The sequence below is a fragment of the Oculina patagonica genome, chromosome 4, assembly GCF_052425735.1.
Source record: "Oculina patagonica isolate OP01 chromosome 4, crgOcupat, whole genome shotgun sequence".
NCBI classification, from domain to species: Eukaryota; Metazoa; Cnidaria; class Anthozoa; order Scleractinia; family Oculinidae; genus Oculina; species Oculina patagonica.
The window spans coordinates 46,472,164-46,496,878 of record NC_135761.1 but is presented as its reverse complement, the minus strand read 5'-3'; the positions used below and the strand labels follow the sequence as shown (position 1 = coordinate 46,496,878).

General features: G+C 37.0%; 3 protein-coding genes across 5 annotated transcripts; 2 read left to right on the top strand and 1 right to left on the bottom strand.

Annotated features, from left to right (window-relative positions):
- Positions 1-1,914: 1,914 nt before the first annotated feature.
- On the top strand, positions 1,915-15,840 carry LOC144652580 (synaptotagmin-6-like). 3 transcript variants are annotated; one of them, XM_078512636.1, is made up of 7 exons: positions 1,915-2,057; positions 2,904-2,963; positions 6,936-7,031; positions 10,429-10,669; positions 12,037-12,463; positions 13,112-13,232; positions 14,450-15,840. In XM_078512636.1, exons 1-7 carry the CDS (start codon positions 2,036-2,038, stop codon positions 14,758-14,760), a joined length of 1,278 nt encoding a protein of 425 aa, XP_078368762.1. In that variant the 5' UTR covers positions 1,915-2,035; the 3' UTR covers positions 14,761-15,840. The 3 variants fall into 3 exon arrangements, with proteins under 3 accessions (XP_078368762.1, XP_078368764.1, XP_078368763.1); XM_078512638.1 differs by lacking the exon at positions 1,915-2,057 and adding an exon at positions 2,569-2,591; XM_078512637.1 differs by lacking the exons at positions 1,915-2,057; positions 2,904-2,963 and adding an exon at positions 6,353-6,619.
- A 643-nt stretch (positions 15,841-16,483) lies between these two features.
- LOC144652610 (uncharacterized) lies at positions 16,484-18,030 on the bottom strand. Its single transcript, XM_078512685.1, has one exon. The coding sequence runs from the start codon at positions 18,012-18,014 to the stop codon at positions 17,124-17,126; it is 891 nt and encodes a 296-aa protein (XP_078368811.1). The 5' UTR covers positions 18,015-18,030; the 3' UTR covers positions 16,484-17,123.
- A 37-nt stretch (positions 18,031-18,067) lies between these two features.
- On the top strand, positions 18,068-23,883 carry LOC144652655 (small ribosomal subunit protein eS24-like). The gene is made up of 5 exons (XM_078512735.1): positions 18,068-18,093; positions 18,459-18,527; positions 19,269-19,478; positions 20,451-20,564; positions 23,817-23,883. The coding sequence occupies exons 1-5, from the start codon at positions 18,091-18,093 to the stop codon at positions 23,817-23,819; spliced, it is 399 nt and encodes a 132-aa protein (XP_078368861.1). The 5' UTR covers positions 18,068-18,090; the 3' UTR covers positions 23,820-23,883.
- The last annotated feature ends 832 nt before the right edge of the window (positions 23,884-24,715 follow it).

Here is a 24,715-nt window from a genome sequence, read left to right as displayed (position 1 = left end):
CTATGAATTTCTAGCTTAATTACGGAAATGGATAGCTCCGGCAGTGTGGGCCCTTGGCTCGTGGCTTCTCCTTTTTCAATTTTGAAGGTAGTTTTGCACAACAGCTGTTGTTAAAAGCACGATTAAGCTCATCCAGGATAAGCGTGGACTTTTCTATAATATATATTACTTACTTTTCAGTGATGTTTTCTTTTTTATCTTTCCCTCTTCCAGTTTTCTTCGTCCACTAATTTTCAAACTCCACAAAACGTTAGCAAAGAGAAACACTTTTGCAAAAGGAAATTAATAGTGGATTAGTATTTATCGGCTTTTGAACAATCCGGCCCTCAAGTAAATGACTTGAAATATCATCATGGCATATGCATATAGCTCATTTAACTAATCAAACTGAACGTACTCAAATATTTATTCTCGTTATCAATGTAGAATCCAATGTTGTATTAGACGTTACATCTTACTCCGAGGTTGATATTTCACTAATGGCCATACCGCCGACTCCAAGGCGCGTTTTCAAGTTACCGCGATGGGATTTTCCAGCTGAAGTCGTTCGTTCGTTTTCGTTTGTTTATTAGTTCATTTATCCATCCATCCATCCATCCGTCCGTCCATTTATTCATTCATTTATTCATTAGTTTGTTAGTCAATTCATTCGTTTATTCCAGTTCCTTTATCTCTTTACTTACTCCTTCCTTTATTCATTCGTTCATATATTCATTAGTTCGTTTGTTCGTTCAATTCAACTAATTAAATCAAACTGAGTATTTCAAACAGTCAAATATTCAACTCATTATCAATGTGGAAATCATTGTGTAAGACGTTATATTCTACTCGAAGTTGATATTTCACTAATAGCGATATCCACCGACTCTACGGCGCGTTCTTGAGTTGTCGCGATGGGATTTTCCACCTGAATTCATTCGTTCATGAATTCGTTCATTTTTCGTTCGTTCGTTCATTCATTTGTTCATGAGTTTATTTGTTTGTTCGTTTATTTCGTTCATCCATTCATTCATCTATCCATCCATCCATCCATCCATTTTTCGTTCATTCATATACATTCATTTGTTCAATCGTTCGTTTGGTTCGTCCAATTTAACTTATCAAACTAAATATTTAAATATTCTACTCATTATCAATGTAGAAAGCATTGTGTAAGACGTTATATTCTACTCGAAGTTGATATATTTTCACTAATAGAGATATCGCCGACTCTACGGCGCGTTCTAAGTTGTCGAGATGGGATTTTCCAGCTGATAGCAGGTTTCTAAAAGATTGTACCCCTGATAATATTTGCTTTGAATTGTAGATGATACCTTAACATCCACGTTTAATTATATAGCTGCAAGGTAACGGCATTGGATGGATGGATGGATGGATAATCTTTATACGTCATCATACAACACATCTATTTCAGGAGTACAAGCTCTTCAATGCGTCCTAGAGTCTCGTTCAAGCGACTCTCTGTCCGGGCTGTTCCACTGGCCACTGTCTGCTTGAGGCTTGTCGTCCGTGTCGCGTTCTGTTTTCTGTGGGTGTCTGGGCCAACCGTGCAGAGACCTGTCATCGTGCTCTTTGCTGCTGGCGAGCTGATTCCTCCATGTTGGCATTGATCAGGCCGAAATTATAGCAAAAACAATTGAAGGCGGTAGAAGGATTTGAAGTTTATCAGCAATAGCTAATACGTTGGCCACTGCTGTCTGTGTGAACAAATAAACATTAAAATATTTCTCAAGTGTAGACGTCTTGTCTTGTCTTGTCTTCTTAACAATTCTTCTTTTGGATTTGCTGAGTTACAAAGGAAAATATCCTTGGCCTGACGAAGAGAGCAATATATAAAAGGGGCAAAAAATAAAAACAACAGCAACAAAACAAAACACACGAAATGGGGGTCGTAGAATTTGTATTTACGTACGTCAAAAGTGGATGTAGTTTGATGAATTTTCGTTCGGTACACATATCTGTTTCTAACAAAAATAAGAAAAAGATGAAACTGAAATCAAATCATAAATGACAGCAAATACAAAAAAGAGAATGAATGAGGACACCTAAGCGCGAAGGTTGGTAAAATTTTATGCATTTTCTTCTTTCATTTTCATCCCGGTTATTACTGTTATTAGCCCTGGGCTTATAAAACTTCGTAAGGGGTTTTGGGTGAGCTTATAAACGGAGGGGCCTTATCCGGGGGGTTATAAGCGGAATAAAAAAACGTTTCGAAACTAGCCACGGCAGTGTTGTTAGAAATACGTTTTTAGGTTAACAAGTAATAATGAAGCAACATTTAGTCCTGTTTTGTACTGTCATCCAGCAAGGGGGGGGGGGGGTTGTGTCTAGCGGGGGGGGGGCTTATAACCGGATGTATTTTGTTTTGTTTCCAGGAAGATAAGCCTATAACCGAGGGGCTTTGAAGCGGAAGGGCTTATAACCGTAATTTTACGGTATTGTTAAAGAGAAACATGTCCTCATCCTGGGTACCATTTCTCGCTCGCGTTTTCCGTCTACAAATTCGTGCGCAAAGCTGATCAGCCGTGGTCACCGTCAACATATCAGGCAGCTTTTCGTTCCATTTCGGCGTTTTTTGTTCTTATTGAAGTGTTAGTATGAGCAGGGATAGATAAAAATAGTTGCTGAGTGTAAGCATAATCCCATTTCCTCAAATAAACGAGTGTTTTTACTTTTTAAATGTTCCGCATCGGAACCAAAGTGCTGTATAAATGGCGCCGTCAAGTCCGCATATCGCTATTTTCAAACACGTAGAACTTTTTTTAGTAAAGCTTCAAAAAACTTAGTAAACCCTCAGAATTCCGGTAATGTATCGAACTTTGTACTGTGAAAATTAAAACCTTATCTTTGCAGTACTTTTCTTATTCTTTGCATATTTCTGTCGTTTGACCGCGGTCGATTAGCCGCGAGGGAAGAAAACCAGTACCTCTCTGGCCACTGGGCAAGGATAAATTTGATAGCTGGTAAGTGATGTTTAACTTTTAACATTTTTTAAGGTAGAGGACCACATAAAGTGCTTCTTTGTCTATTGATGTAGTGCTAGCCTTGAAAACAATTTGGTTTTGAATTTTTTAAAGCTTATCACATAAAGAGGACTCACAGAGAAAGTTTATCTCAATATAGGCCCTTTTTATATTGGTACAAAATTAAAGCTGGACATAGAGGCGAGGCAAATCGGGAAAAAACTGGAAATACTGTGATTTTTCACAAACCCGTTTTAAGTTGCTTTAGTTTGAAAAAATTTAATTGAGACACCTGCACGTACAACTCGTTTCCGTTTTGGGAAAAAATGAGTAAATCATAGTTTAAGGAGTTTAAGAAAATCACGACGATGTTTCCATGCTTGTGTCCGAAAGAGTAGGGCACGAATTTCCCGGTGTTGTGGTCTGTTCTTTCACATGTATCTATAGGTTGGGTGGTGGGGTGAGATCATACACATCGACGGATAGCGGCTGCCAAAAGCGCCTGATATGCTGATGTCCGGTCTCATCCCATAATTTTAATTGTGAAGCGCATTGAGCTTTGTAAATGCGCTATATAAGAACCTATATCATTCATTCATTCATTCATTCATACATTCATTCAAATTTCCTCGCTTCTGTTGCCCTCTTGGTCGAATGTACTGGTATGTAAATACGGTATGGGTATGAAAAGTTAACTGACAAAGATCGAGACAGAGGCTATTACGTTTTTATAGATATCCCTTATGTATTTTTGATTTGCAATGTCATAATACTCGGTATAACAACACATAAATCTCTCTTATAGTGAAGTTTCAAAGCTACATAATTTACGATCGAATTAAAGTTTGATGTCACTTTAGGGTCCTTTAAGCTAAAATGGTTCTCATTAACATGTTTCTCGTCACGGAAGAGGATTTTGCTATTTCAATCCATCTACTTAATTTTTAACGTAATGTAAAAGCTGGCTCATTTTTGTTCAATACTTTTTTAAAAAACGACCTCACACAGCTAGTTGCTGCATTTTGAAATCTTGGCTAACGTTTAAAAAGACGACTATCTGATTAATTCTTTTAATGTGTCATTTGACGTTCAAATCTGTTAGAATGACGTCTTAACTTCAGGAATGAGGAATAAGTGCTGCTATTTGAAAATTGACGATTGTTTTTTTGAGTGCACATATATTTGCATACATATATGCTTAAAGAAGGAACTCCTTACTTCAAAAAACGCAAGCTTACATTTTTCACGAAAACGAAAACATGCAAGTTAGCGCAGATAATCGCTTGAGAGTGTGCGAAATGACTACAGAGTAATACAAGATTTATTTTTCGCATAATATAATTTTAACTACGCCACCTTTCGGATCGTGCAATTTTTTCGTGATCTTATATATATAGTTCTAATTCTAAATAGGCAATAAAATATCTAATGACAATTTGGTATTGGAAAAAAACGTTATTGAGCTGTCCAAGATCCCTAAGGAAACCCATGCCCCGCGGGAAGAAATTTTTAGAGTTAATATTGTCCTTTTGTATACACCTCTGCCTTCAGAAGGTATAAAAGGTATTTAACAAAACAGAAATGAAATCTCGATAACAATTTCTTCAAATCAGAAATAAAAACGCGATGGACTAAATTTTTCAGTCCTCTTTTCTTAAAGGGACTATGCCACGGATTTAACCAGATTTTTTAACAGCCAAAATTTTTATTGTGTCACAGGAAACCTAAAAATGACAGTCCATTTTCGTAAAAATTTGCTATGTAAGCGCGCTGAAACTGTTAACGAGCATCTTTGGCTGCGGATGGCTCAGATGGAAACGGATTTCAACTTGAAAAAGTTAGGCAAACGTTTTCAAGTTGATTCCGCACGTCATCAAAAAATCGATATTTATAGCCGTAGCTTGATTTCTGTCCGAAAATTAAGGTTATATTATCCTTTAGATGTTCAAGGATAATGTTCTTTCATAGGTTTAGTTGCCTACCATTAATTTCAGAACAGTTTAGACGAAAACTCTGCAAGATCCCCGCGACAAAGTTCCTTTAAAACTAGGCTCATTACCAATATTAAGTCTTTTTTCTTGTTAGGTATTTCTAATATTACTCAAGCGGAAATACTGCACGCTGAAACGATTCTGAAGGCCAACATATTTAATACGTAGTAATTTAAAAGGTATTCACCTCCACTGATTTCGATTTCGTAATACGTGGCTTCTTAGTACATATTATTTCAATTTTAACGGTAATATTTATGCCCGAAAAGCAGTAAGTTCTGAAAAATACTGGCGAATAACGCTCTTTATATTAAAATATTGACTGAAAACGAATTTAGAGTAGAGAGAAACATCCATGAGAGTTTCAGTGTTCAATTGCATGATAGAGTGCTGAACAATATTTGTAAGAATCGATTCAGCAATTATAAAAACAACCTTTAAGCTCTTGCTTTATATCAGAAACTATTGTTTTTAGTTGAGCTAAACTACACTGGAATTTTCTAATGATGTGAACTCGGCAAGACTGAATATCTTACAATTGAGCGTTTCCCAGAGACTTATAAGACTTGAATAGAGGAAGGCTAATTTGTTATCCATTGACAAGTTTAAAGAGTTTTTTCACGGGAGACTTTTTAATTGGCTTCTGAAAATTACGTTTAACCTATAATTAGTTTTTAAGAGTTAAGTACTAAAGTGTCTCACTAATGCAACGACGTAATTTTACTAATTTTAATGCACGGAAAGAAAACACAATTTAGACTATACTTGAGTGATTTTACTCGAGCGTAATTTCACGCTCCTTTAACCAGAACATTGAGTATAAATTAGCTTAAACTTGGCGGGAAAACTTTTCGTAACTTTTTATTGCTTAATTTCCTCGTGAAAATAACTTACGTTCTATTTCAGCCAACTTTTCTACTGGGGAGTTAAATTCAAATGAGAGGAACGCGTAGTTTTGTTTTTATTTTATGCATTGTTGCCGAAACTTTATTTAAAAGATGGCTTGGTTAAACTACAACTTGAAGAGAGAATTACACACACACACATTTTAGTAAAATTTTCGTAAGAGATTGCCCTGAATAATTATTCCAAATTTGCCGATTTAAAGCCGTTGTAAACAATATTTGGCCCTGAAAATTATAGCCTCGATGCTATTTGAACGGAATAGCGTCACCCATAATCTTGCAAATTTGCATCCACGTACAAATCCCTTAGTCGGAAGGGGAGAGGAAGCAAGCCGCCATGTTTAAATTTCCGCCGCGCGAAGCCCGCCGAAACCACCACATAGCATCGAAGCCTACTATCGCTTTAACATTATCATTCCAAAAATACCCGGTTCCTTTTAGTCCTGCTTACCCTGAAATATTCGCCCGCTCAAGCGATATCAGTTTTGGCGCAAAAACGCACCTGTGACGTACATTCTTTTCAACTCCAAAATATGTCTCAGTTGATTTCAAGTGGCGAGGGGGTTGGAATGGAAATTTTGCTAAGCCAGTTCAATTGATTCGCCTTTTAACTTCAGAGACTTTTAAACGGCAATGAGTGTTTCGTTGTGATGGCATTTGCCATAAAACCAATGTTCAGTGCGATAGAATGGGAAGGATGATTAGAAAGGACGATTTTTGGACGATTTTTCACCCGAGATAAGACTGAAGAATTTCCAAGGTGAGTAATATCGCGAAGAATTCCTCTCGCGCTTCTAAACAGAACTTTTCTAGATTTTCTGACGATTCAGGGACCTTAAAAACATCTAATAACTTTTTAAATTCGGTCATTTCACCAAATAAGTTTAATATGTTAAAGTGTTATTTTTACGAACTGACCGCAAAACCTTTGCCGGATGTTTCAATGCGGAATAACATGCATGAATTACTACGAATCAATTCGCTGCCATAACACACGCGGGAGGGACTAATCATATTAAACTTGAACGGGCCATTACTTAGTTTTTTATTAATGTCTTTTACTTTGTTCTTTTCAGATACAAGCATTATGAGGTTCAATAATATAACCACAACTGCAAGTTTTGTAACGACATTGCAAGTTACTAAAAAGAACACGGAACATTTACAATGGGGTAGGAAGCTAATATAAATAAAATATTAATAACTTTTCCTGCGTAATGACGGGAAACCAAGATTATTTTTATAAAATAAGAGATTTCGTCGAGATTTTTTATACTGATTTTATAGTGTTCCGGGCATGGTTTCTTGGGAAAAATTTGAATCAGTTTCGAAACCGCGAAGTGATAGTTTAAACGATCAAGGTCATTTATTTTTAGAGATTTTTTTTGAGAAGATCAAAAACATCCCTAGATGATATGAAACCCAATAATAATGGTTTAATTTTGTGGAACAATACTCGACAAATGACGGGAATGGTAACCCATTAGCGAGTGAGAATGACTAACGATGGCGATGATGGAAATGGATTACAATATGGTCAAACTAAATTTCTAGCTCGCGTTTTCAAGTTTGCCTGTCGAGGGAGTCTGGAAATTTTACAAGGAAACACAACGTGGAAGTTATCTACGAAAATACTTTCTGGCTATTAGATTGAGATAAGGGGCTAATCGAGCTGAATTTATTACAGATCTGGGTATATACCTTCGTTGCTCGCTAAGAACTTTGCGAAACAGAAAAAAAAAAACATGAGAACTTCAGGATCTGAATTTAACACGGTAAAGTTGCCACTTTTAAGTATTTTAAGTCGTCGATGAGCCTCAGTAAGCACCGTGAACAGATTTAAGCGAAAAAAAAAACTATTTTTACGGCATGTTTACGTAAATAGCTTTTTCATGATTATCAAACAAGTGTTGATCAAGATTCTTCGTTAAGAACTTCGCGACTTAGAAAAATAATGTTTAAAAAAGAAACGAGATTGACGCTGAGGGATAAATAAGTAATTTAATCAGAATTTTGTTTATTCAACTTATCGGTTATGCTTAATGAACAACGATAAATTCGGCAATAACTGATATCAGTTTTCAGATATATTCCAAGGGTCAATATCGAGCCTTATCTTCGGGAGACAAGCCAAAATTAGGTCTTTCACGTTAGTAAAAATGAGAAGTGCTCTGACATTTTAAGTTCAGGGTCTTCACCATCAGAAATAAGATCAACGTTCGAATCCAGGAATGGACTAGAGCGAATTTATTTTGCTATTGAGCGATATTGAAGGCCTAAATCTTCACAATGTCCGGTTTGCCCTACTCAACGCGAAAAATAGCTTTACACTTGTGCTATGTGTCGGCTTTTGGGATATAAAACCAAACTCGAAAATTAATTACTAGGATTTCGTCAATAAAAAACACTACTTGACAGCTGAAGTACTTTATTTGTCTGTAAAAGAAAATCTTAAGATCACACTTTTTGTTTCTTGCTGATGAAAAAGAAAGCTTTTTATAACTCAATATTATATCATTCTTAAAGCATTATATTGTCAGTGGCCTGGTTTTAGCAGTGATCGCGATCCCCGTGCGGTTGTATTTCTTACGATCGCCGGGTATTTTAATTTTTTGTTTAACCTACTGTTTGCGTATCACATCTCTTTCAGAGCAGTCATTTCTCATTCAGTTGAAAGCGACTGCAAATTACTAGACAAAGCGCCGCCCACTGATATTCAATGTGGGTCCAATTTTCGAATTTCCCCAAATTATCTGGCGCCTTTCGCTAATGATCATACGAAATGAACATTTGAAATGTGCGGCATTAAATATATAAGAACGGAAAGGTCTTACGACTTTATAAATTCCAAAATATTTTTGTTATCTTCCGATTCACTAGTTGTGCAATGGTATTGTGTGTTTGTTGCAAATTCGCGTGATCGACAGCTTCAATGTGGATCACGTGACAGATGATTCGATTTGCAAATGGAACGCGGACTTACAATATTTTATATTTTTGCACCAGTATGTTCAACTAGTTCTTTTTGGCTTTCCTTATCCTTTCTTCTTAATACGTCAATTCTCTAGTTCGATTTTCCTTGTTGTGTGATACATAAATCACTCGGAAACTGCTCTTGAGAAGAAAACAAACTCGTCTTTCCGAATGGCGATAATTGAGGGTCTCAATGGGGTGGTGGCTTTTACGGTTAACGGTTTATATTTTGGCTTTTTTACGGCTACGGTTAATTTCATAACGGTAAGAAGTTAAAATTAAATTTCATTGTTTTAAATTTCATTGTTTTAATTTTATTTTTAATTGGTTTAAAAGTTAAGTTTTAAATTTATTATAAAAAATATTAGGTCTCAGGGCCTTCTGGGCAGAACTAGTTTGGTTTAGTAAATGGATTTTTACGGACATAACGGCTAACGGTAAAAATTTTACGCCTAACGGCTAAAGCCTACGGCTAACGGTAAACCCCATTGAGACCCTCATAATTCCCCTTCCGGTAACCAGACAGTGCTATAGAAAAATACATTATGACTCCAACGATGCCAAAATACATTGATAAATCTACTCGTAGTCAATGAGAATTCGAAGCACAAAAACGATAACAAAAGTGGACAAAACTCAGTTTTAAACTAATGTCCATGTTCTTTCTATCCTTCTTGGCATATCACCGGCTTTTTTGGTGTCAAAAAAAACAGGAGCCTCTCTTTTTTTCCTCTGGAACTCAAATTGAAATCAGCAGAGAAAGAGAGTTGGGGGCTGGGCTTCACCTTTCTAGGGTTTTAGAGTATGGATGTAATGTCAAATAGGCTACAGTTCTCGGCTTTTTTGCGTTCCCATACCCACAAGTTTACTATCGAAGCGCCACTTTAGCCTTCAAGTGCATGACGGGATGTGCTCCTGACTATTTGACCTCTATTTTTATCAAACGTGCAGACATAAGCACGCGTACCACAGGCTCTCAAAAAAAATTCCTCTACTCAGAACTGCTACTGGCAAAGAACATTTTATTACAGGACAACTACCATCTGGAACTCATTGGACCTTACTTTAAAACTCAGTAGATCTATTTCAATTTTTAAAAAGGCATTGAAACGTAAATTAATTGAAGAGTTTTTAAATTCGTGATTATTTAAATTAGATTATAATTATTATTATTATTATTATTATTATTATTATTATTATTATTATTATTATTATTAATAGATTATCTAAATTAAATTTTAATTTTAGTAGAATGTAATATTATTGATTTTAATAGCATATTATCTTCGAAAAGCCCCCATGGGGAAAGATAATAAAGTATGTATGTATGTATGTATGTACAAGTGAGCACTCGTTTGGCGGGAATTTGAATCCAAGTCCGGTTTACAATTTATTTTCCACTGGGACAGGTTTGTTTCTTGCAGTAGAGAATTTTCTAAATTGGGGTTTGCTTGATGGTAAAATTCACTCCGCAATACCTTCTACTGGTTGTAAAAGAATTGTCCGTTATATCTGGGATAAATAATATACTGTATACAAGTGGACTACCTGTAGACTACGTTCATAACAGTATATTTTCCCTTGTTTTCTTTTCAGTATTTATTCTCGTGGCTGTAGCCGGTGGAATCATTTTTGGTGTGGTTGTCCTTCTCCTCATATGCCGCGCGCGTAGCAGGGCTAGGAGTAAACGCGACAAAAAGCCAGAAAAAACGGTGCCTCGCGTGCCATTCAAAATCCCGTCACCCAAAATGGATTCCCACGTGATTCCAACGCAAACAAGATATCCACAGCAAGAACACTATGAAATAGATCAATATCTGGATCCAAAGATTTATAGGTATTGTGGTTATGTCATATACCATTATCTTTCAGCAGAGCCTTGGCTACTATAAGTCAGCGGAAGGCGAAAATACCTAGTCTCCGCTGACATTAGGACTTAGGGTCTGCGAACGAGATGGCTTCAAATATTCTTATTACCCAGGCGTGAGGGCTATACGGGGAAAATATATACACCTTATTCGATGGTTTTGTATAATACGCGCGAATATTTTGCGAGGTGCCCAGTAGGGGCGAGGAAAAAATACAAGCTTGAGCAAAATGTCCGCTCGTATTATGTTCTACTATTTTTTCCACTAAGCTTGCGCTCGTATTCGTAAGTTTGTCCGCCCGTATTTTTGCCCTGTTCTACAGTGTAATAACGCGGCATATTTTGCGCGTTCTTTTGCCCTATAATGGTAAAATGGCGCAATAGTAATGGCCTTTAAAGGTGTTTTTGCAATTTGATTCTTCAATTGAATTTTTTTAACAAAAACGAAGCAACATTTAAGGTATCAAGAGATGATGTGTTATGTGATTGGAAATGGGAAAATACCAAGGCTATTATTTTTTACTCTTATTAACGGGAACAATAAAATGTCATAAAAATCACTAAACCATGATGCCAAAAACTGTACATGTTAAAATTTCGCAATGTTTTCTTTCTTAGGTAATGAACGTTTATTCGTTTGTCTCACGATAGAATCGCTTTGAGATGTTGATCGCGACGTTTCGACTGCAATACTGCTAGTCTTCATCAGGCGATGAGGTCGATTGTTTACGCGTCGCTATTTATGCACGTTGGTTCGCTGGGATTGGTGCATTTCGATCCTCATTATTATTCCGACTAACAGATGATGTTCCATCATAGGTCCGCTTTGTAGTTGAACGGCTGTTATGCTTTCTGATCGTAGGTATCCATGCTTCAGGAATTTCAATTCCGCTATCTCTATTGATGTTATTAGAATGAAGTCTTATTTGGATAGCCTCTTTGACCCTGCGTGTGTATCGGTGAGGGTCACGATCGATAAACTTGACTTGATTCCATAAAGGAATATGCCCGGTTTCGTTTGCGTGCTCCGAAACTGCGGAGGTTTGTGTATGAGCAAGCCTTATGTCTCTGTCGTGTTCTTTTATCCTGTCTTGCATCGCTCTCCCTGTTTCCCCTATATATACTTTGCCGCATTCACATGGAATTTTGCATACAACACCTTCTTGTTTGCCTGGTTCTAGGGCGTCTTTCGGTCGTACTAAGTAAGACCGAAAAGTTGTGTCAGATAACATCTCAAAGCGATTCTATCGTGAGACAAACGAATAAACGTTCATTACCTATCTTACACCACGATGAACAATATTCACATCTTTAATGACGTTTTCTTTCTTCTTTAGAGACAATGACGAGGGAGGGTCGCCATTCATGGGCTCAGCTAGACTCTGCTTTTCTTTACGCTACGACAAATTCAATGAGGAACTTATGGTCTGTCTCATTCGAGCCACGCGCCTCACTCCAATAGGAGAAAACGTCACAGTGACACCCTACGTGAAAATCTTTCTTCTTCCGGACAAGAAGTACAAAGTTCAGTCAAAAGTGCTCCGCAGAACTTCAAATCCACAGTTCTTTGAAGATTTTGTATTCATGGTTTCATCTGAAGACTTGCCCAACAGAACGCTGGAATTTACGGTTTGCGAGTTTGACCGATTTTCCCGCCAACAGGTCATTGGTCACGTGATGTATCCCCTGAAAGGCGTTAATGTGGTGGCGTTACCTCAAGGGACGGGAGAGATCTGGGTCGATATCAAGAATGAAGATTTGAAGGTTGGTAATATTAGTTTTAGTACCGATGATCTGAATGATATCCGTTTTCTTATTTTTTAATGCAGGTTTCATAAATTGGACTCTAAACGACCGTCCCATTGAGGCCATCACTTTTCAGTTTAATAGTAAAGTGTACGTTTCTATGTGTTTAAAATCTAACTAAGATCATAGTCAGGACATTTTGCACCCAAAAATGGTGTAGAGAACGTCACAGGCAAAGGTTCTATCAGCCATTTGAGGGAGCGAGATGAAGGGGCTACGCATAGGTCTTTAACGGGAGGGTTCCAGGGGTTCTAGAACCCCTCGCTCTTTCGAGATTGAAATATTGCAAATGGCGATTCTTGACAACAGAATCCTTAAGAAAATCAAGGAAAGAGCAGAATAAAATGACATCCGCGAGGTTCTTCAAGAAATTCTTCCTTCTTAAACGTTACATACACATAAGTTCTGCATAAACGGCTGTATAACGACCTTTCTTGAATGACTGATTTCGGACGTGATTGAATTCCGCCCCGCCCTTTTAGAAAGGCTAGGGCTGCTATGATAGAAGGAACGATTCATATTTTGTCACATGACGGTTAAATCTTAAGTCAACTATAAGCTTTAATCGACCGCGTGACATTCTTGAATTTTGTTTTTTTTCCACAGAAAGGAGTAGACAAAGGAGAATTACTGTTTTCCCTTCAGTTTCTTCCCACGTCATGTAGACTTACAGTAGCTGTCCTCAAAGCTAAAGATCTGAAGTTACACGGAGAAGGCACAGATATGGGTGAGTTGTGTTAGAACACGCAGAAATTAAAAATGAAAACGATACGATTTCCTATTTGCAACTTGAAAAAGATTTTACTGATATAATCGGATGTGAAAGCCTCCCATAAGAGAGGCTACATGTTACCTTGATCCCTAAAAAATTGCATTTTCTTCCTTGTTACCCATTAATAAATTCGATAACTTGCTGCCTAAAATTTTTATGGAAAGTTCGTGACTATAATAGTTTATATAATAACCTGAATTCTACGTGCATTTTGATTGGTTCTTACTTATGATCTATTAGAGTACAGACACATAGATGACGTCACGCGGTGGTGTGACTCGCGCGCGTGATCAGAGTTCATAGTCCAAATCAGAGATGTCGGCAAAGTTTTACAAACTTGCGGGGCCACAACAAAGCAAAAAAGTTCAGCTTAATTACAAATCTTCAGTGAGAAACAATACGCCAAGCATCGTTCACCTTTCAAAGCATTTAACTGGGCGAAACAAGCTTGAAGAAGACAGTGAATTATTCGAGAAATTATCCGAAATCTGTATGAAAGTTTGACCGATGTTGTACAGTTGGACGACGCCACGGGAAACAAACGAATTGCGGTTGAATGCTTCGGTTAATGCTTTCAGATTTGAACAACTTTCCAAATCGGAATAAAGGTTAGTTTTTTCATCGACTTTCAATTGACCATTTTTCTGTTTATTCAATCGGATTAACAGTGCTTTGTGTTAACGAAAACTTAATAGTGAAATCAAAACAACTTTGCTCATCGGCACGGCGGCATTGCTCACACTGAAGTGTGCTGAAGTCTTGTGTTATTATATAAAACAAATAGATTCCATTTTGCCGTGGGTCTGTTCAGTTATAGATCACAGAAGACGTCATAATGTGGTATGAACATCAGTGACCCACTCGCCTTCGGCTCGTGGGCCACTTCTTTAGTTCATACCACATTTTGACGTCATCTGTGATCTATAACTGAACAGACGCACGGCAAAATGGAATCTATTTGTTAAGTTGATAACCCTTGTTCCCTTAAAATAATAAAAATATCTCTTGTTCCCATGAAATAAATAACCGTGTTTACTAGTTCCTAAAACCCCTGGGAAGCTCTCAAATATATCCTCCTTACATCTTTTCTGATGGCTTGAAAGAATACTTCATTTCTGGTACTATGTAACTGAAACTAATAAATTTATGCAAACGTATAATTAATTTTTCAGATCCATATGTCAAAGTTTCCATGATAATGGGAGGAAAAACGTTAAAAAAGCGAAAAACAGTCACTAACAAGAAAAATGCCTGTCCAGTGTACAACGAAGCATTTGTCTTCACCATTCTCCCCTCATGCCTCGATCGCGTGAGTTTCATGTTATCTGTGTACACGGTACCGAGGCTCGGAGGATCCAAGAAGCTGATTGGTCGAGCAGTTGTGGGGCCGTACATGTATTCTACGGGTCAGGGGCTTTCTCATTGGAACGATATGATTTCTTCACCACGAAACCCTGTAGCACAATGGCATACGCTTATATGAGATTCCTCGTGATAGAGGGAAACTCCAACGCTGGACGAAAAGTCACCTTTGCAATCCTCTGTTGTAAATCTCGGGAGACAAAAGCTGTCTTTTAAGAGCGGTTTTCATTTGAGTGTCGAAAGTAATCTGCGTTTTCTTTGGCTTTGCATTACTATGCTAAGTGATTGGTCTAAAAATCTCGCGCCACTTTCTCAGCCAATCAAAACTGAAACCAAAAAAAAAAAAACAATCGTCTTTCGGCTGTGCACGTTTTCCCGCGCTTCGTGCTGACTACATGTATTTGCCTCGAGTTTTGATTGGCTCACTCGATTTTCTATGTCCTTTGTGATTGGCCAGAGTAGTGTCTTTATTTTTGGTGTTAGGACACTCAATTGAAAACTGCTCTATTACATCAGCTTAACTACAATATACTTTAGTTGTACGAAAGACGTGAAGCAATAAACTTATACGTAGCCTTATTTATAGAAAACTCTTAGACAGTCATATTGAATTAAAAAAGCCTAGTAGTGTTCAAGGGAGGAAGTCACAAGGTACAAAAGAAAGAAGAGAACGAGCTCGAGATAACAGAAGTAATTTTGATTTTGATTTTTTTAATCACAGCAGCAACACTCGTGTTGTCGAGAAATTCGCCATTGTCTGGCGATAAACTAACAAACTTTCTGAAAACATTTTTACAGCTTCAGTGATCCACACGCAAACTGACGCAATCATTGTGCATTATAAAGCACACTAAAATTCATTGTCCCTTGTATATTATCATTTATAATGAAACGGTAGAAGCTTAGTTTTATGATACAGTCATACTAATATTTTTGAGTGATTCGGTTTTAGTTTGCGAGAATATGAACTATTTAAAAAAAAAAAATTACATTTCGCGCCCGCGACTAGTGGCGTTATCACTACGCTTCAATATAATTCAGTGGAAGCTATATTTTATTGTGACGTTTGATCTTCGTGAGTTTTTGTTAGCATATCATACTTTTATGAAGAGGACCGTATGTCACTTCATCATGACCGAGAATGTTTCAATTGTACATAAAATAATGAAATGAGAATTAAATTACACTATTTTTAATTTGACATAGGTACTTTAAAAGGGAACTAGTTAAATAAAGAATAATTACATTTATCTAACTACGGCCTAGTAATTTTTGTGTTTTGTCTAAAAATAGATTAAAAGTTTCTTTTTTGGGACGAACATAGCGCAAAAACAATTCTGTATATATGCGGAATCTATTCTTATCTGATGTCCAAAAATTCTGACCCATAAAATTCGCGTTTCATTTCGTTTACCTAGCATATTTTGATCGAATCTGAGGACCAAAGACGGTACTGGGAAGCGTGCAGTAACGTTTAAGGTCTATTGTACGTGTATTAAATCAATTCCGGAGGTAGAACAATGCTAGACGACAGAAAAAGATTTCTAATCTCGGATGGTTCACACTTGTACAATAAGCAGACTGAAGCAGAAGCATGAGCATAAGAAAAATCGTGTGCGAATCGGCATGAAAAGAAATCTTTTTCTTTCTTGTGCTTGTGCTTATTTCACGAGTAATCTGGTGTGAAATCCGGCCCCGGGCGTGAAGTAAGCACACGCACAAGATTTGGCTGTTGACTCCCATCATGCAGTGGCCATATAAACCACAGTTAACTATGTCATAACACTTCTAAGGGATGTGCGCTGTGGTTGAAATTGCTTGCACGAATCATGGATGAATTCAACTTCGCCGCCCGCCCAAGCGCGGGACTAAGAAGAATATTGTAAATGTAACCAAATCCAAGTTAATAAACAATAACTACAACCAGGAACATCAGATCACTAATCACTGACCGCTAAACATACTAAAAACTAACCACTAAGTGCTTGGTACAGATGGCGTAATTACATGTGAACAATTCATAATTTGTGCGAGAAATTTTTTGACCATGCAATGTTCATCAGAATTTCTAAGCTTCTAAAGCACTGCGTTTACTTGTCGACTCATGCTTGTTCATAATGGAAGTGTGAACATCCTCGTGGGTATGCTTGAGCTTATGCTTGTTTCAAGTATTAACCAGGTTTCAATACAGACACTGGCTTCAATATTCATGGTTTCATTTAGCTCAAGTGCAGGAAAGGAGGCTACAGGGCCACTTTTTGTATATGGGATTTTTTTAAGGTTTGGAATTTTTTAGATTAATGTACCTGGTTGTACTCTTGCTGCAACTGCCATGGTCCTCTTAGCTAGATCTCTTCCTGACACATAAAACTGGTTCAGGGGGGATTTACACTGCCATAAGTGCAAGAAGCATTTAGTATAAAGAGAGTCGTTTGAGATATACATGTAAAAGTTACAAACACATTACAAACTACACTCAATTTCTCAGAGCACAATTGCAAAATTGTTATGGTTTCCACCTTTCCTTAACACTTTCTTAAGGAATGATTTGACCTGAACTTGGTGAGTTTTTCTAAACATGAAAAAACTCAATTTTTTGCTGCTATGGCGGGTGCAGATATCAAACCCAAGACTTCCCAGCATTGAAATTAAAAGCTCTTCATTTAAGTAGCGTGAATTATTCAAACATGGAAGTGGGAGCACAATAAATAGGTATCCTTGATCCACTACAAGTTCTCGACATTTCCGGAGCATGTCACCTCGTTTACGAATGTCTCCTTCGAAGTTGATAACTAAACTCATAACCACAACATCATAGATTTCCTTGCCATCGAGTTTTAAAAAATCTGCCTTTATAACCTCGTTACTTTGAGGATTTAAGTCGATAGGTGTGCACTGTATCCATTTTGAGTACTTCTTGTAATTATTATCAAGAGCACCAACGTCAAGTAGTCTAAGTTTTTCATCTCCAACTTTTGTCCTGCTAGCTTTCAACTCCCGAACATTGAAGGCTCTCATCTGTTTCAGAACCCATTTTGCCGAGTTGAAACTTCCATGACGAGCTTCGCCAAGTCTGGACGCCTTTTGATAAGCATTTATTCCTCCGATTTTTTCCTTTTTTGCCTCGAGTGTCGCAATTTGGGAAGCCTTGTCTTCTTTATGAATTGATGGATTCCTTCGTACCGAGTCAATTCTCTTGTTCAACGTGTGATATTCAGTTATAATTTTCCGATCTTTTCTTGAATTGACTTCCACGATAGGCTTCTTTGATTTCTTCTTTTTCTTTTTAGCTTTTGTATTTTTATCTTGCCTCTGCGTTTTACAGTGTTTTGTTGAAATGTTCCCAGCAGAAACAGCGTTCACGTCGTCCGCCATCTTTGATAAAGAAGGCCAGGCTACAAAGCCGGTTCTCGGCCTCGCTTTCGTCCTCTTTAATGTCTGCCTGAGCAAAATGGTGAGTTCGACGCGAAGAGGGAAAGATAATCCGAGCAATACGCTTGCATCTTACTTTACTTTTTAGTTAATTTTGGTTGTAACAAACAAGAAATACTGATTGACAAAATTAAAGTATTTTTTGAACTTTTTATTCACCGAATATGGTTTAACGAGTTGTTGAAGTTCGATAACATGGGACATTCGTGAATGCTGATTTCATGATTTTATCAAGGCGCAAATTTCATTTATTTCGATTTATATTCTATGAGTAAAGTTATGTTTATCTCCTTTAATCCGAATACTCACAATACTTCTTGAAAGGGAGAAACGATTTTAGAATTAGCTTAAATCATTCTGATCGAAGGCTTATGTGTTTTGTTACAGAGCGACGGTACAGCTACTATCAGGACACGAAAGTTCCTCACAAACCGCCTGCTTCAGAGGAAGCAAATGGTAATATATACACTTGTTATAGTTCTTTGTTGTCATTAAGACAAATATAAGACGCTATTTTGAATGACAGTGGCATATAAATCTGTCGTGGTACTGTCTCGAATATAGGTATCTCGTGCTAAAGGCCACTTTTGGTACTTATGGGAATATCTACAGAGTATGGCATGTGCACACTCAGTTTTGTTCGTGTATTCTTCTGTGCATGCCAGAATCAATTTGTATCTCTCCACATGAAGCCCATGTACTTCAGGCACTGGTTGTTTGAAAAGGTGGTTACCACTATCCAACGGATAAATCACTATCTCATGGATAGCATAGTGTTAACTATTTTTATGCAACACTTGTCCACTGGGTAGTGTTTTATCTGGTGGATAGCCTCCTCCACCTTTTGAACCATTGGGGCCAGGTGTTTCTTAAGAATAGAGAGCATGTGACTTAGTTATCAAGGGTAAAATTAATGGGGAAATGATCTGGATGGGAAATAAAAAAAAAGGTTTGAGTTATCAAGGGTTGAGTTATGAGATTCAGCTGCACTTGTGTTTTACTGTAAACTTTTATGTAGTTTGAATGTTTAATTAAATTAGAAAAACTGTCATTTAACAACTTTTTATAGCTAGCCTCCATCTTGTACGACAACATTTTTTGATTGCCAAGTACAGATGACTGGACTTTGAATTAGATAATCATACAGTTCATTTTAATGTTATGTTAAATTTTCTAAATTGGAAATTATTTTCTTAGGTGGTCGATGTTCTTCATCCTGGAAGACCAAATGTTTCCAAGGCCGAAATCCGTGAAAAGTTGGCCAAGGTGTACAAAACTACAGCAGATGTGATTTTCTGCTTTGGCTTTAAAACAGCTTATGGTGGCGGCAGAAGTACAGGTTTTGCACTGATCTACGACTCCCTGGATTTCGCTAAAAAATTTGAACCAAAGTACCGCTTAACCAGAGTAAGTTTAACCTTGCTTTGATTACTTGTGCACCTACCTGTAAACAAAATTGCATTGTTGATGATGCTCAATGTACTGTATCTATTTTCTTGAATTTTTGAGAGTATAATTTTGGCCATGGATCAGTACTTATATCAAATCTTAGAAGTTTAGTTGTTCTTTTTATCAGCATTTATCGATTGAAGTCATTTTCAACTAAGTATGGTCGATCAGAACTTTGTTTGATCATCTAAGGAGTTCTGAGGAAGTTGTGCTACCCGAGAAGTGTTGTATTAGAGGCCCTCTAACTTATCAATAGTTAGTAGACTTATCCTTAAGTGTCCCCAATTACTAGTAGAGAGGTGTTTTCTTACAGCTTAGTTTCTTTTAGACAAGTTAATAAAGTTTTTTGTTTGATTTGATTTGATTGATCAGCATCTATGAGATCTGATCATTAGAATCTGAGGGGGGTACTCCCATATGAAAGGGATGAAGATGCTTGTCATCTTGCTTAGGGGGGTGTACATAACAGATTTTAGTCTTACTTGGGGTGTTCAGGAAAGAATGACAATAATTTTAAGCTGTCCAGGTCTGATTAAGGGGTTGCAAGGAAAGAAATTTAAAAAAGCCATCATAAATGTTTAAATGCACTGTGTTGGCAGTTGGCATTAAAGCATGAAAAATGATATTTTTAGAATTCAAAAAAGCTTGAGCCGTGCCTAGATAGGTCTTCTTTAGTGGTTTAATTTAAATTTTTCAATGAGCATCCCCGTCCCTTTCATATGAAAGTACCACCTTCAGGGAGAATCTTTTTCCTAGTGACTAAAAATATTAACATGGGATCCCTGCATAGAATAGTTTACACTATGTTTATGCCTCAGTTGGCAAGTAAACGTACCAATTTATCTACTATCCTGGATACATTTGAAGTCAGTGAAGAAAATTTGTATATTACCTTGGACTAACCCTTTTTCTCTTATGTTTCTTATCCAGCATGGTCTATATGAAAGGCCAAAGACATCACGGAAACAAAGAAAGGAAAAGAAGAACCGAATGAAGAAGGTGCGCGGAACTAAGAAGGCTAAAGTTGGAGCCGCAGGAAAGAAGGTTTGTGCAGTTGATTGCTTTAATTTCAAACTAATTTTTTTGTGCGTGTACATGTTTACCTGATTGAAGAATCTTTGACCCATGAAAGGCATAAACCATGAGCGATGCAACCGAAATGTATACTAGGATATCAGAAAAAGTAATCTGTGTCTGTCACAGAAAAAAACATGATAATAAGACAGGTTGCATAAATCATGCTCTTGAGGCTCTCAAAGAAAGAAAATATCTTGACTATCAATAAAAGGAATATTACTAAGCTTACCAATGCGGTCTACCCAGAATCCCATTTGTTCATATCCTTCATGGTTTATGCTTTTCACAAGGTCAATGTTTCTTCAATTAGGTGTATACAGTAGTGAAATCACTACATGTATTTGGAGTAAACGGTTTCATGCTGCAAATATTTTTCTCACTTAAAAGGACATATGTCCTACTAAGACACCATCTTGGTCGGACAAAACAAAATTGTGGTTGGACACCACCAAAAACAAAAGGTTGAATCTTACCACTTACAAGTTATCACTTATGATTTATGATCAAAAATTGTCCGGACGTCATGTCTGACCACAATTTGGATTTCGTCCGACGTGAGCAAATTTTGGTCGGCCAATGTCTGATGACCGACTGTTATTTGCAGCCCTGCAAGTATGGAAGCTTTAATGCTGGATTGAACTAAAGCTCTAAATCTGATTACAGCAAGACCATAACATAAGATTTGTTGTGGAAACAGAATTTTTTTTATGAATTGTTTATTCCTTCATTGCATCATGCTTGGCTATCATGCTGACAGCTTTCTCTGGATTTATCACTGTAGTGAAAATTATAGAATGTACATGTAATAGAAATTATAGAAATTGAGCCAACACCTAACAAACATGAATACCTTAAATTCTGAGGAATCCAAAAACATTTGACTCTAGAAATTTCAGTGTGTATAGTTTACACATGAACATGTAATAGCAATTATAGAAATCGAGCAAACACCTAACAAACTTGAATACCTTAAATTCTGAGGAATCCAAAAACATTTGAATCTAGAAATTTCAGTGTGTATAGTTTACACATAAACTATACACATGTATGCCAGTTTTCTAATAGGACCAACCCGTTTTTGCCATTTGTTGTCCCAGCGTTAACAAGGCTGTGCTCTAAGGAAAATTTCTGGGAGCCCTTCGGGCTCCCAACCCTGCCAGGTAGGGTGCCCAGCCCTTTGGGTTGGTCGCCCAAACTAATTAATTATTCAATTTATTAATTATTCAATTAATTAATTTATTAATATTATCATGGTTTAATAAGTTAATAATTAATTTACAATAAATTTAAATCATACAACCAATTAAGATTTGTTGTTGATTTTATTTCACAGCACACTCACTATTCACACTCACTATTCTATTGTTTTTGTCAATACAGACCTAATACAGAGAGTTTGTAAGAGGTTTTATTTCGAATGATGACATTATGGTCTAACCCTAAACAAGTTGCAGGTCTCATTTTTTTTTTTTCATTAAAATTGACTAAATTGCAAATTTCATGGCATACAAATATGTAGTTCAACAATCAGAAGTTCTTTGTTACTTAAGCAAGCAAATACATTATCTTATAAGTATCAAAAACGAAACTGTCATTCCACAGCCTTAAACTCTAAATGTATCAGACGTAAATAAAAATTTAGTGTTCACTGCCACTGAAATTAATTAGTAAATCTGATAAGTAAATCTTAATGACGAACTTGCAAATTTCAGGGCATACAACAGCATGGTTGACGATTTACACGACTGTAGTTTTACTGTAGCGGCTTTGTGAATCGTGAGTCAAAAAAGTGTGAATTCCAGTATGCCTGTCATAGGAAACCCATCGAAATTTTCGCGCCAAAACGTTAGAATTTCTACCTTTTCGTAAAAAATTAATTCTTACTTTATCTAGTTTCATAAAAGAACGCCAGAGAAGTTAGGGCTAAAATCATTAATTGCAAGCTTTTCTTGTTTCATCGATCGGTTTATTTGTCGAGAGTTTAAAAAAAATAAGAAAGTCGCAAGAATTTAAGAAAGAACATTTATTATAAATAGGTTGAGTTTCTATTCTTGTGACGGCTGAAAGAACCGCCATTTGAATGATAATCTGAGCCATGCAATTGATAAAGAAACGGACTGATTTAAACATGCAGAAATTTATGGAACTGCCAACAATCTTACATTTAAAATCTTTTTTACAGTTCACAAGGGTTTAATTTCACACACGGCGAAGTGATTGTTACTATTTTTAGCGGCCACCGCATTTTGACAAACTTGTGATATCCAACGAAACTTCCTTTATTAGCGTAAATATCTCCAAAGTTCAATTAAATATCGTTAGAAATTTCATTTGAAATTACCACAGTAAATCAAGTTGTAAAACAAATAAATTCCATTAAGCTGAATGACAACAACATTTTATCGAGATTTGCTTTAATTAGAGTGCAACAAGTCGTCGCTAAATTAATCTATTCCTTTGTAAACATCTCCAGACGCAGAAATTTGCATGTGCGAAGAATTTCATTTCATGCTAACACTAACTCACTGCCCTTACGAAAACTATTGATATACCAAAATAAATGGGAACTAAACCATCTCGAAGAAAAAATCAAGATTTTCAACCCATATTATTATATTTTTTAAAATGTTCGTGCGGTCCGTCACGTGCAAAGTCAAGCTTGTGTTAAATCATGTGGAACGAACTTGACAGCGCCGGCAAGCGTAAACATTTGACTCCGTAATGTGTGGAAGGCTATTTTCCCGCGAAAAACATAATCAATCTGCAAAAACATAATTTTACAGTCAATTTCCTGCTATACTACAGTGTGGAACAGCGAACAAGAGGGCCAGCCGTGCCCGGCCGGGCCACCAGTTTTATTTTCTGGTCGCCCGAGAGCAAATGTTAGTCGCCTGAGGCGACCGGGCACCGCTAGAGCACAGCCTTGGTTAAAAGAAGTGCATGTCTGATTGCCCAGGGCTAGTGGATTTTGCTGTCGGGCTAGGGGACGCAAGTGAAATTTTTCAGGGAAAATTTTTGAGGAAATTAATCAGGCTTATAAGGATATTTTGGGTTAGTGAAAATGACTTTCAGGATAGTACATCCTAGCTACAGCTTGCCCATTGGGCAAGTTGGAAAATTGAAATTTCTTTGCACCCTGTATCCTCATGCCAAAGCTCTTCACCATAGATCTCTCCCACCAGCGTGTAGTCTAACTTTTGATTTTTCTTTTCTTTTCAGTGATGGACAGCTGTCATTCAATTTCCAGTGCTCAATCTTTGTATCATTAAAATATAAAGTGATCTCACATGGTTTCAGACTCTCTTGTTTCTTTTGTTGAGTCGGTAAAGAGCTCAATGTAGAACAGCCTGCATTTATGGTACTGTTACTTAAGGCCATATTTTCTTGACTGGAGCCAACCCCCTCCCCCCCCCCCCTTTGGCATTTATTTCAAACTAAGCCTGATTGACCCTAGCCTCCCACGCAGTCGTTCTTAGAGGCGATTGCATTACACTCCTCCCCACGAACTGGAGGAGTGTAACGCGATCGCCCCTAAGAACAACTGCGTGGGAGGCTAGATTGACCCAGTGTTTCTTTGACTCCACTTATTTACCTGAACCCATTAGTTTTGATAAAACATACATCTTACTTTTAAAACTTACATTCAATTCTACCTAAAATAAAATACCTGAAGGGCCTGTTTTCAAAAACAACTTGGAGACCCGGCATTTATTCGGTACCCAGAGTTTAATCAAGAAAATGTGCATGTCACTTTCAAAATGACTTCTCCTTTGTTGTAAAGTTGTTTTATAAACTGCTTGCGTAAACCCTCCTTTATGGCAAGGTTTTCAAACCTTTTCGCATGTAAACATAAAACAAAGATGAAAATCCTGGAGTGTTTTCATCACACCAAACACTCAAGCCTATAAAAGCAAAGTGCATGCAGTACACAATATGGAGCTGCCATGTAATCCTTAAAAAGACATGATTGGTCCGAGGATTATTTGCGAGGTTGTAAGGAACTTGACTGTTACAAACCCAATATGATTATATCCAGGGCTGTAACTTTTAACAGCTGTTTATGGCTAATTATAATCTGTGTCCTTACGTAGTGTTCTTGAAAATATATCGCCTTCCTT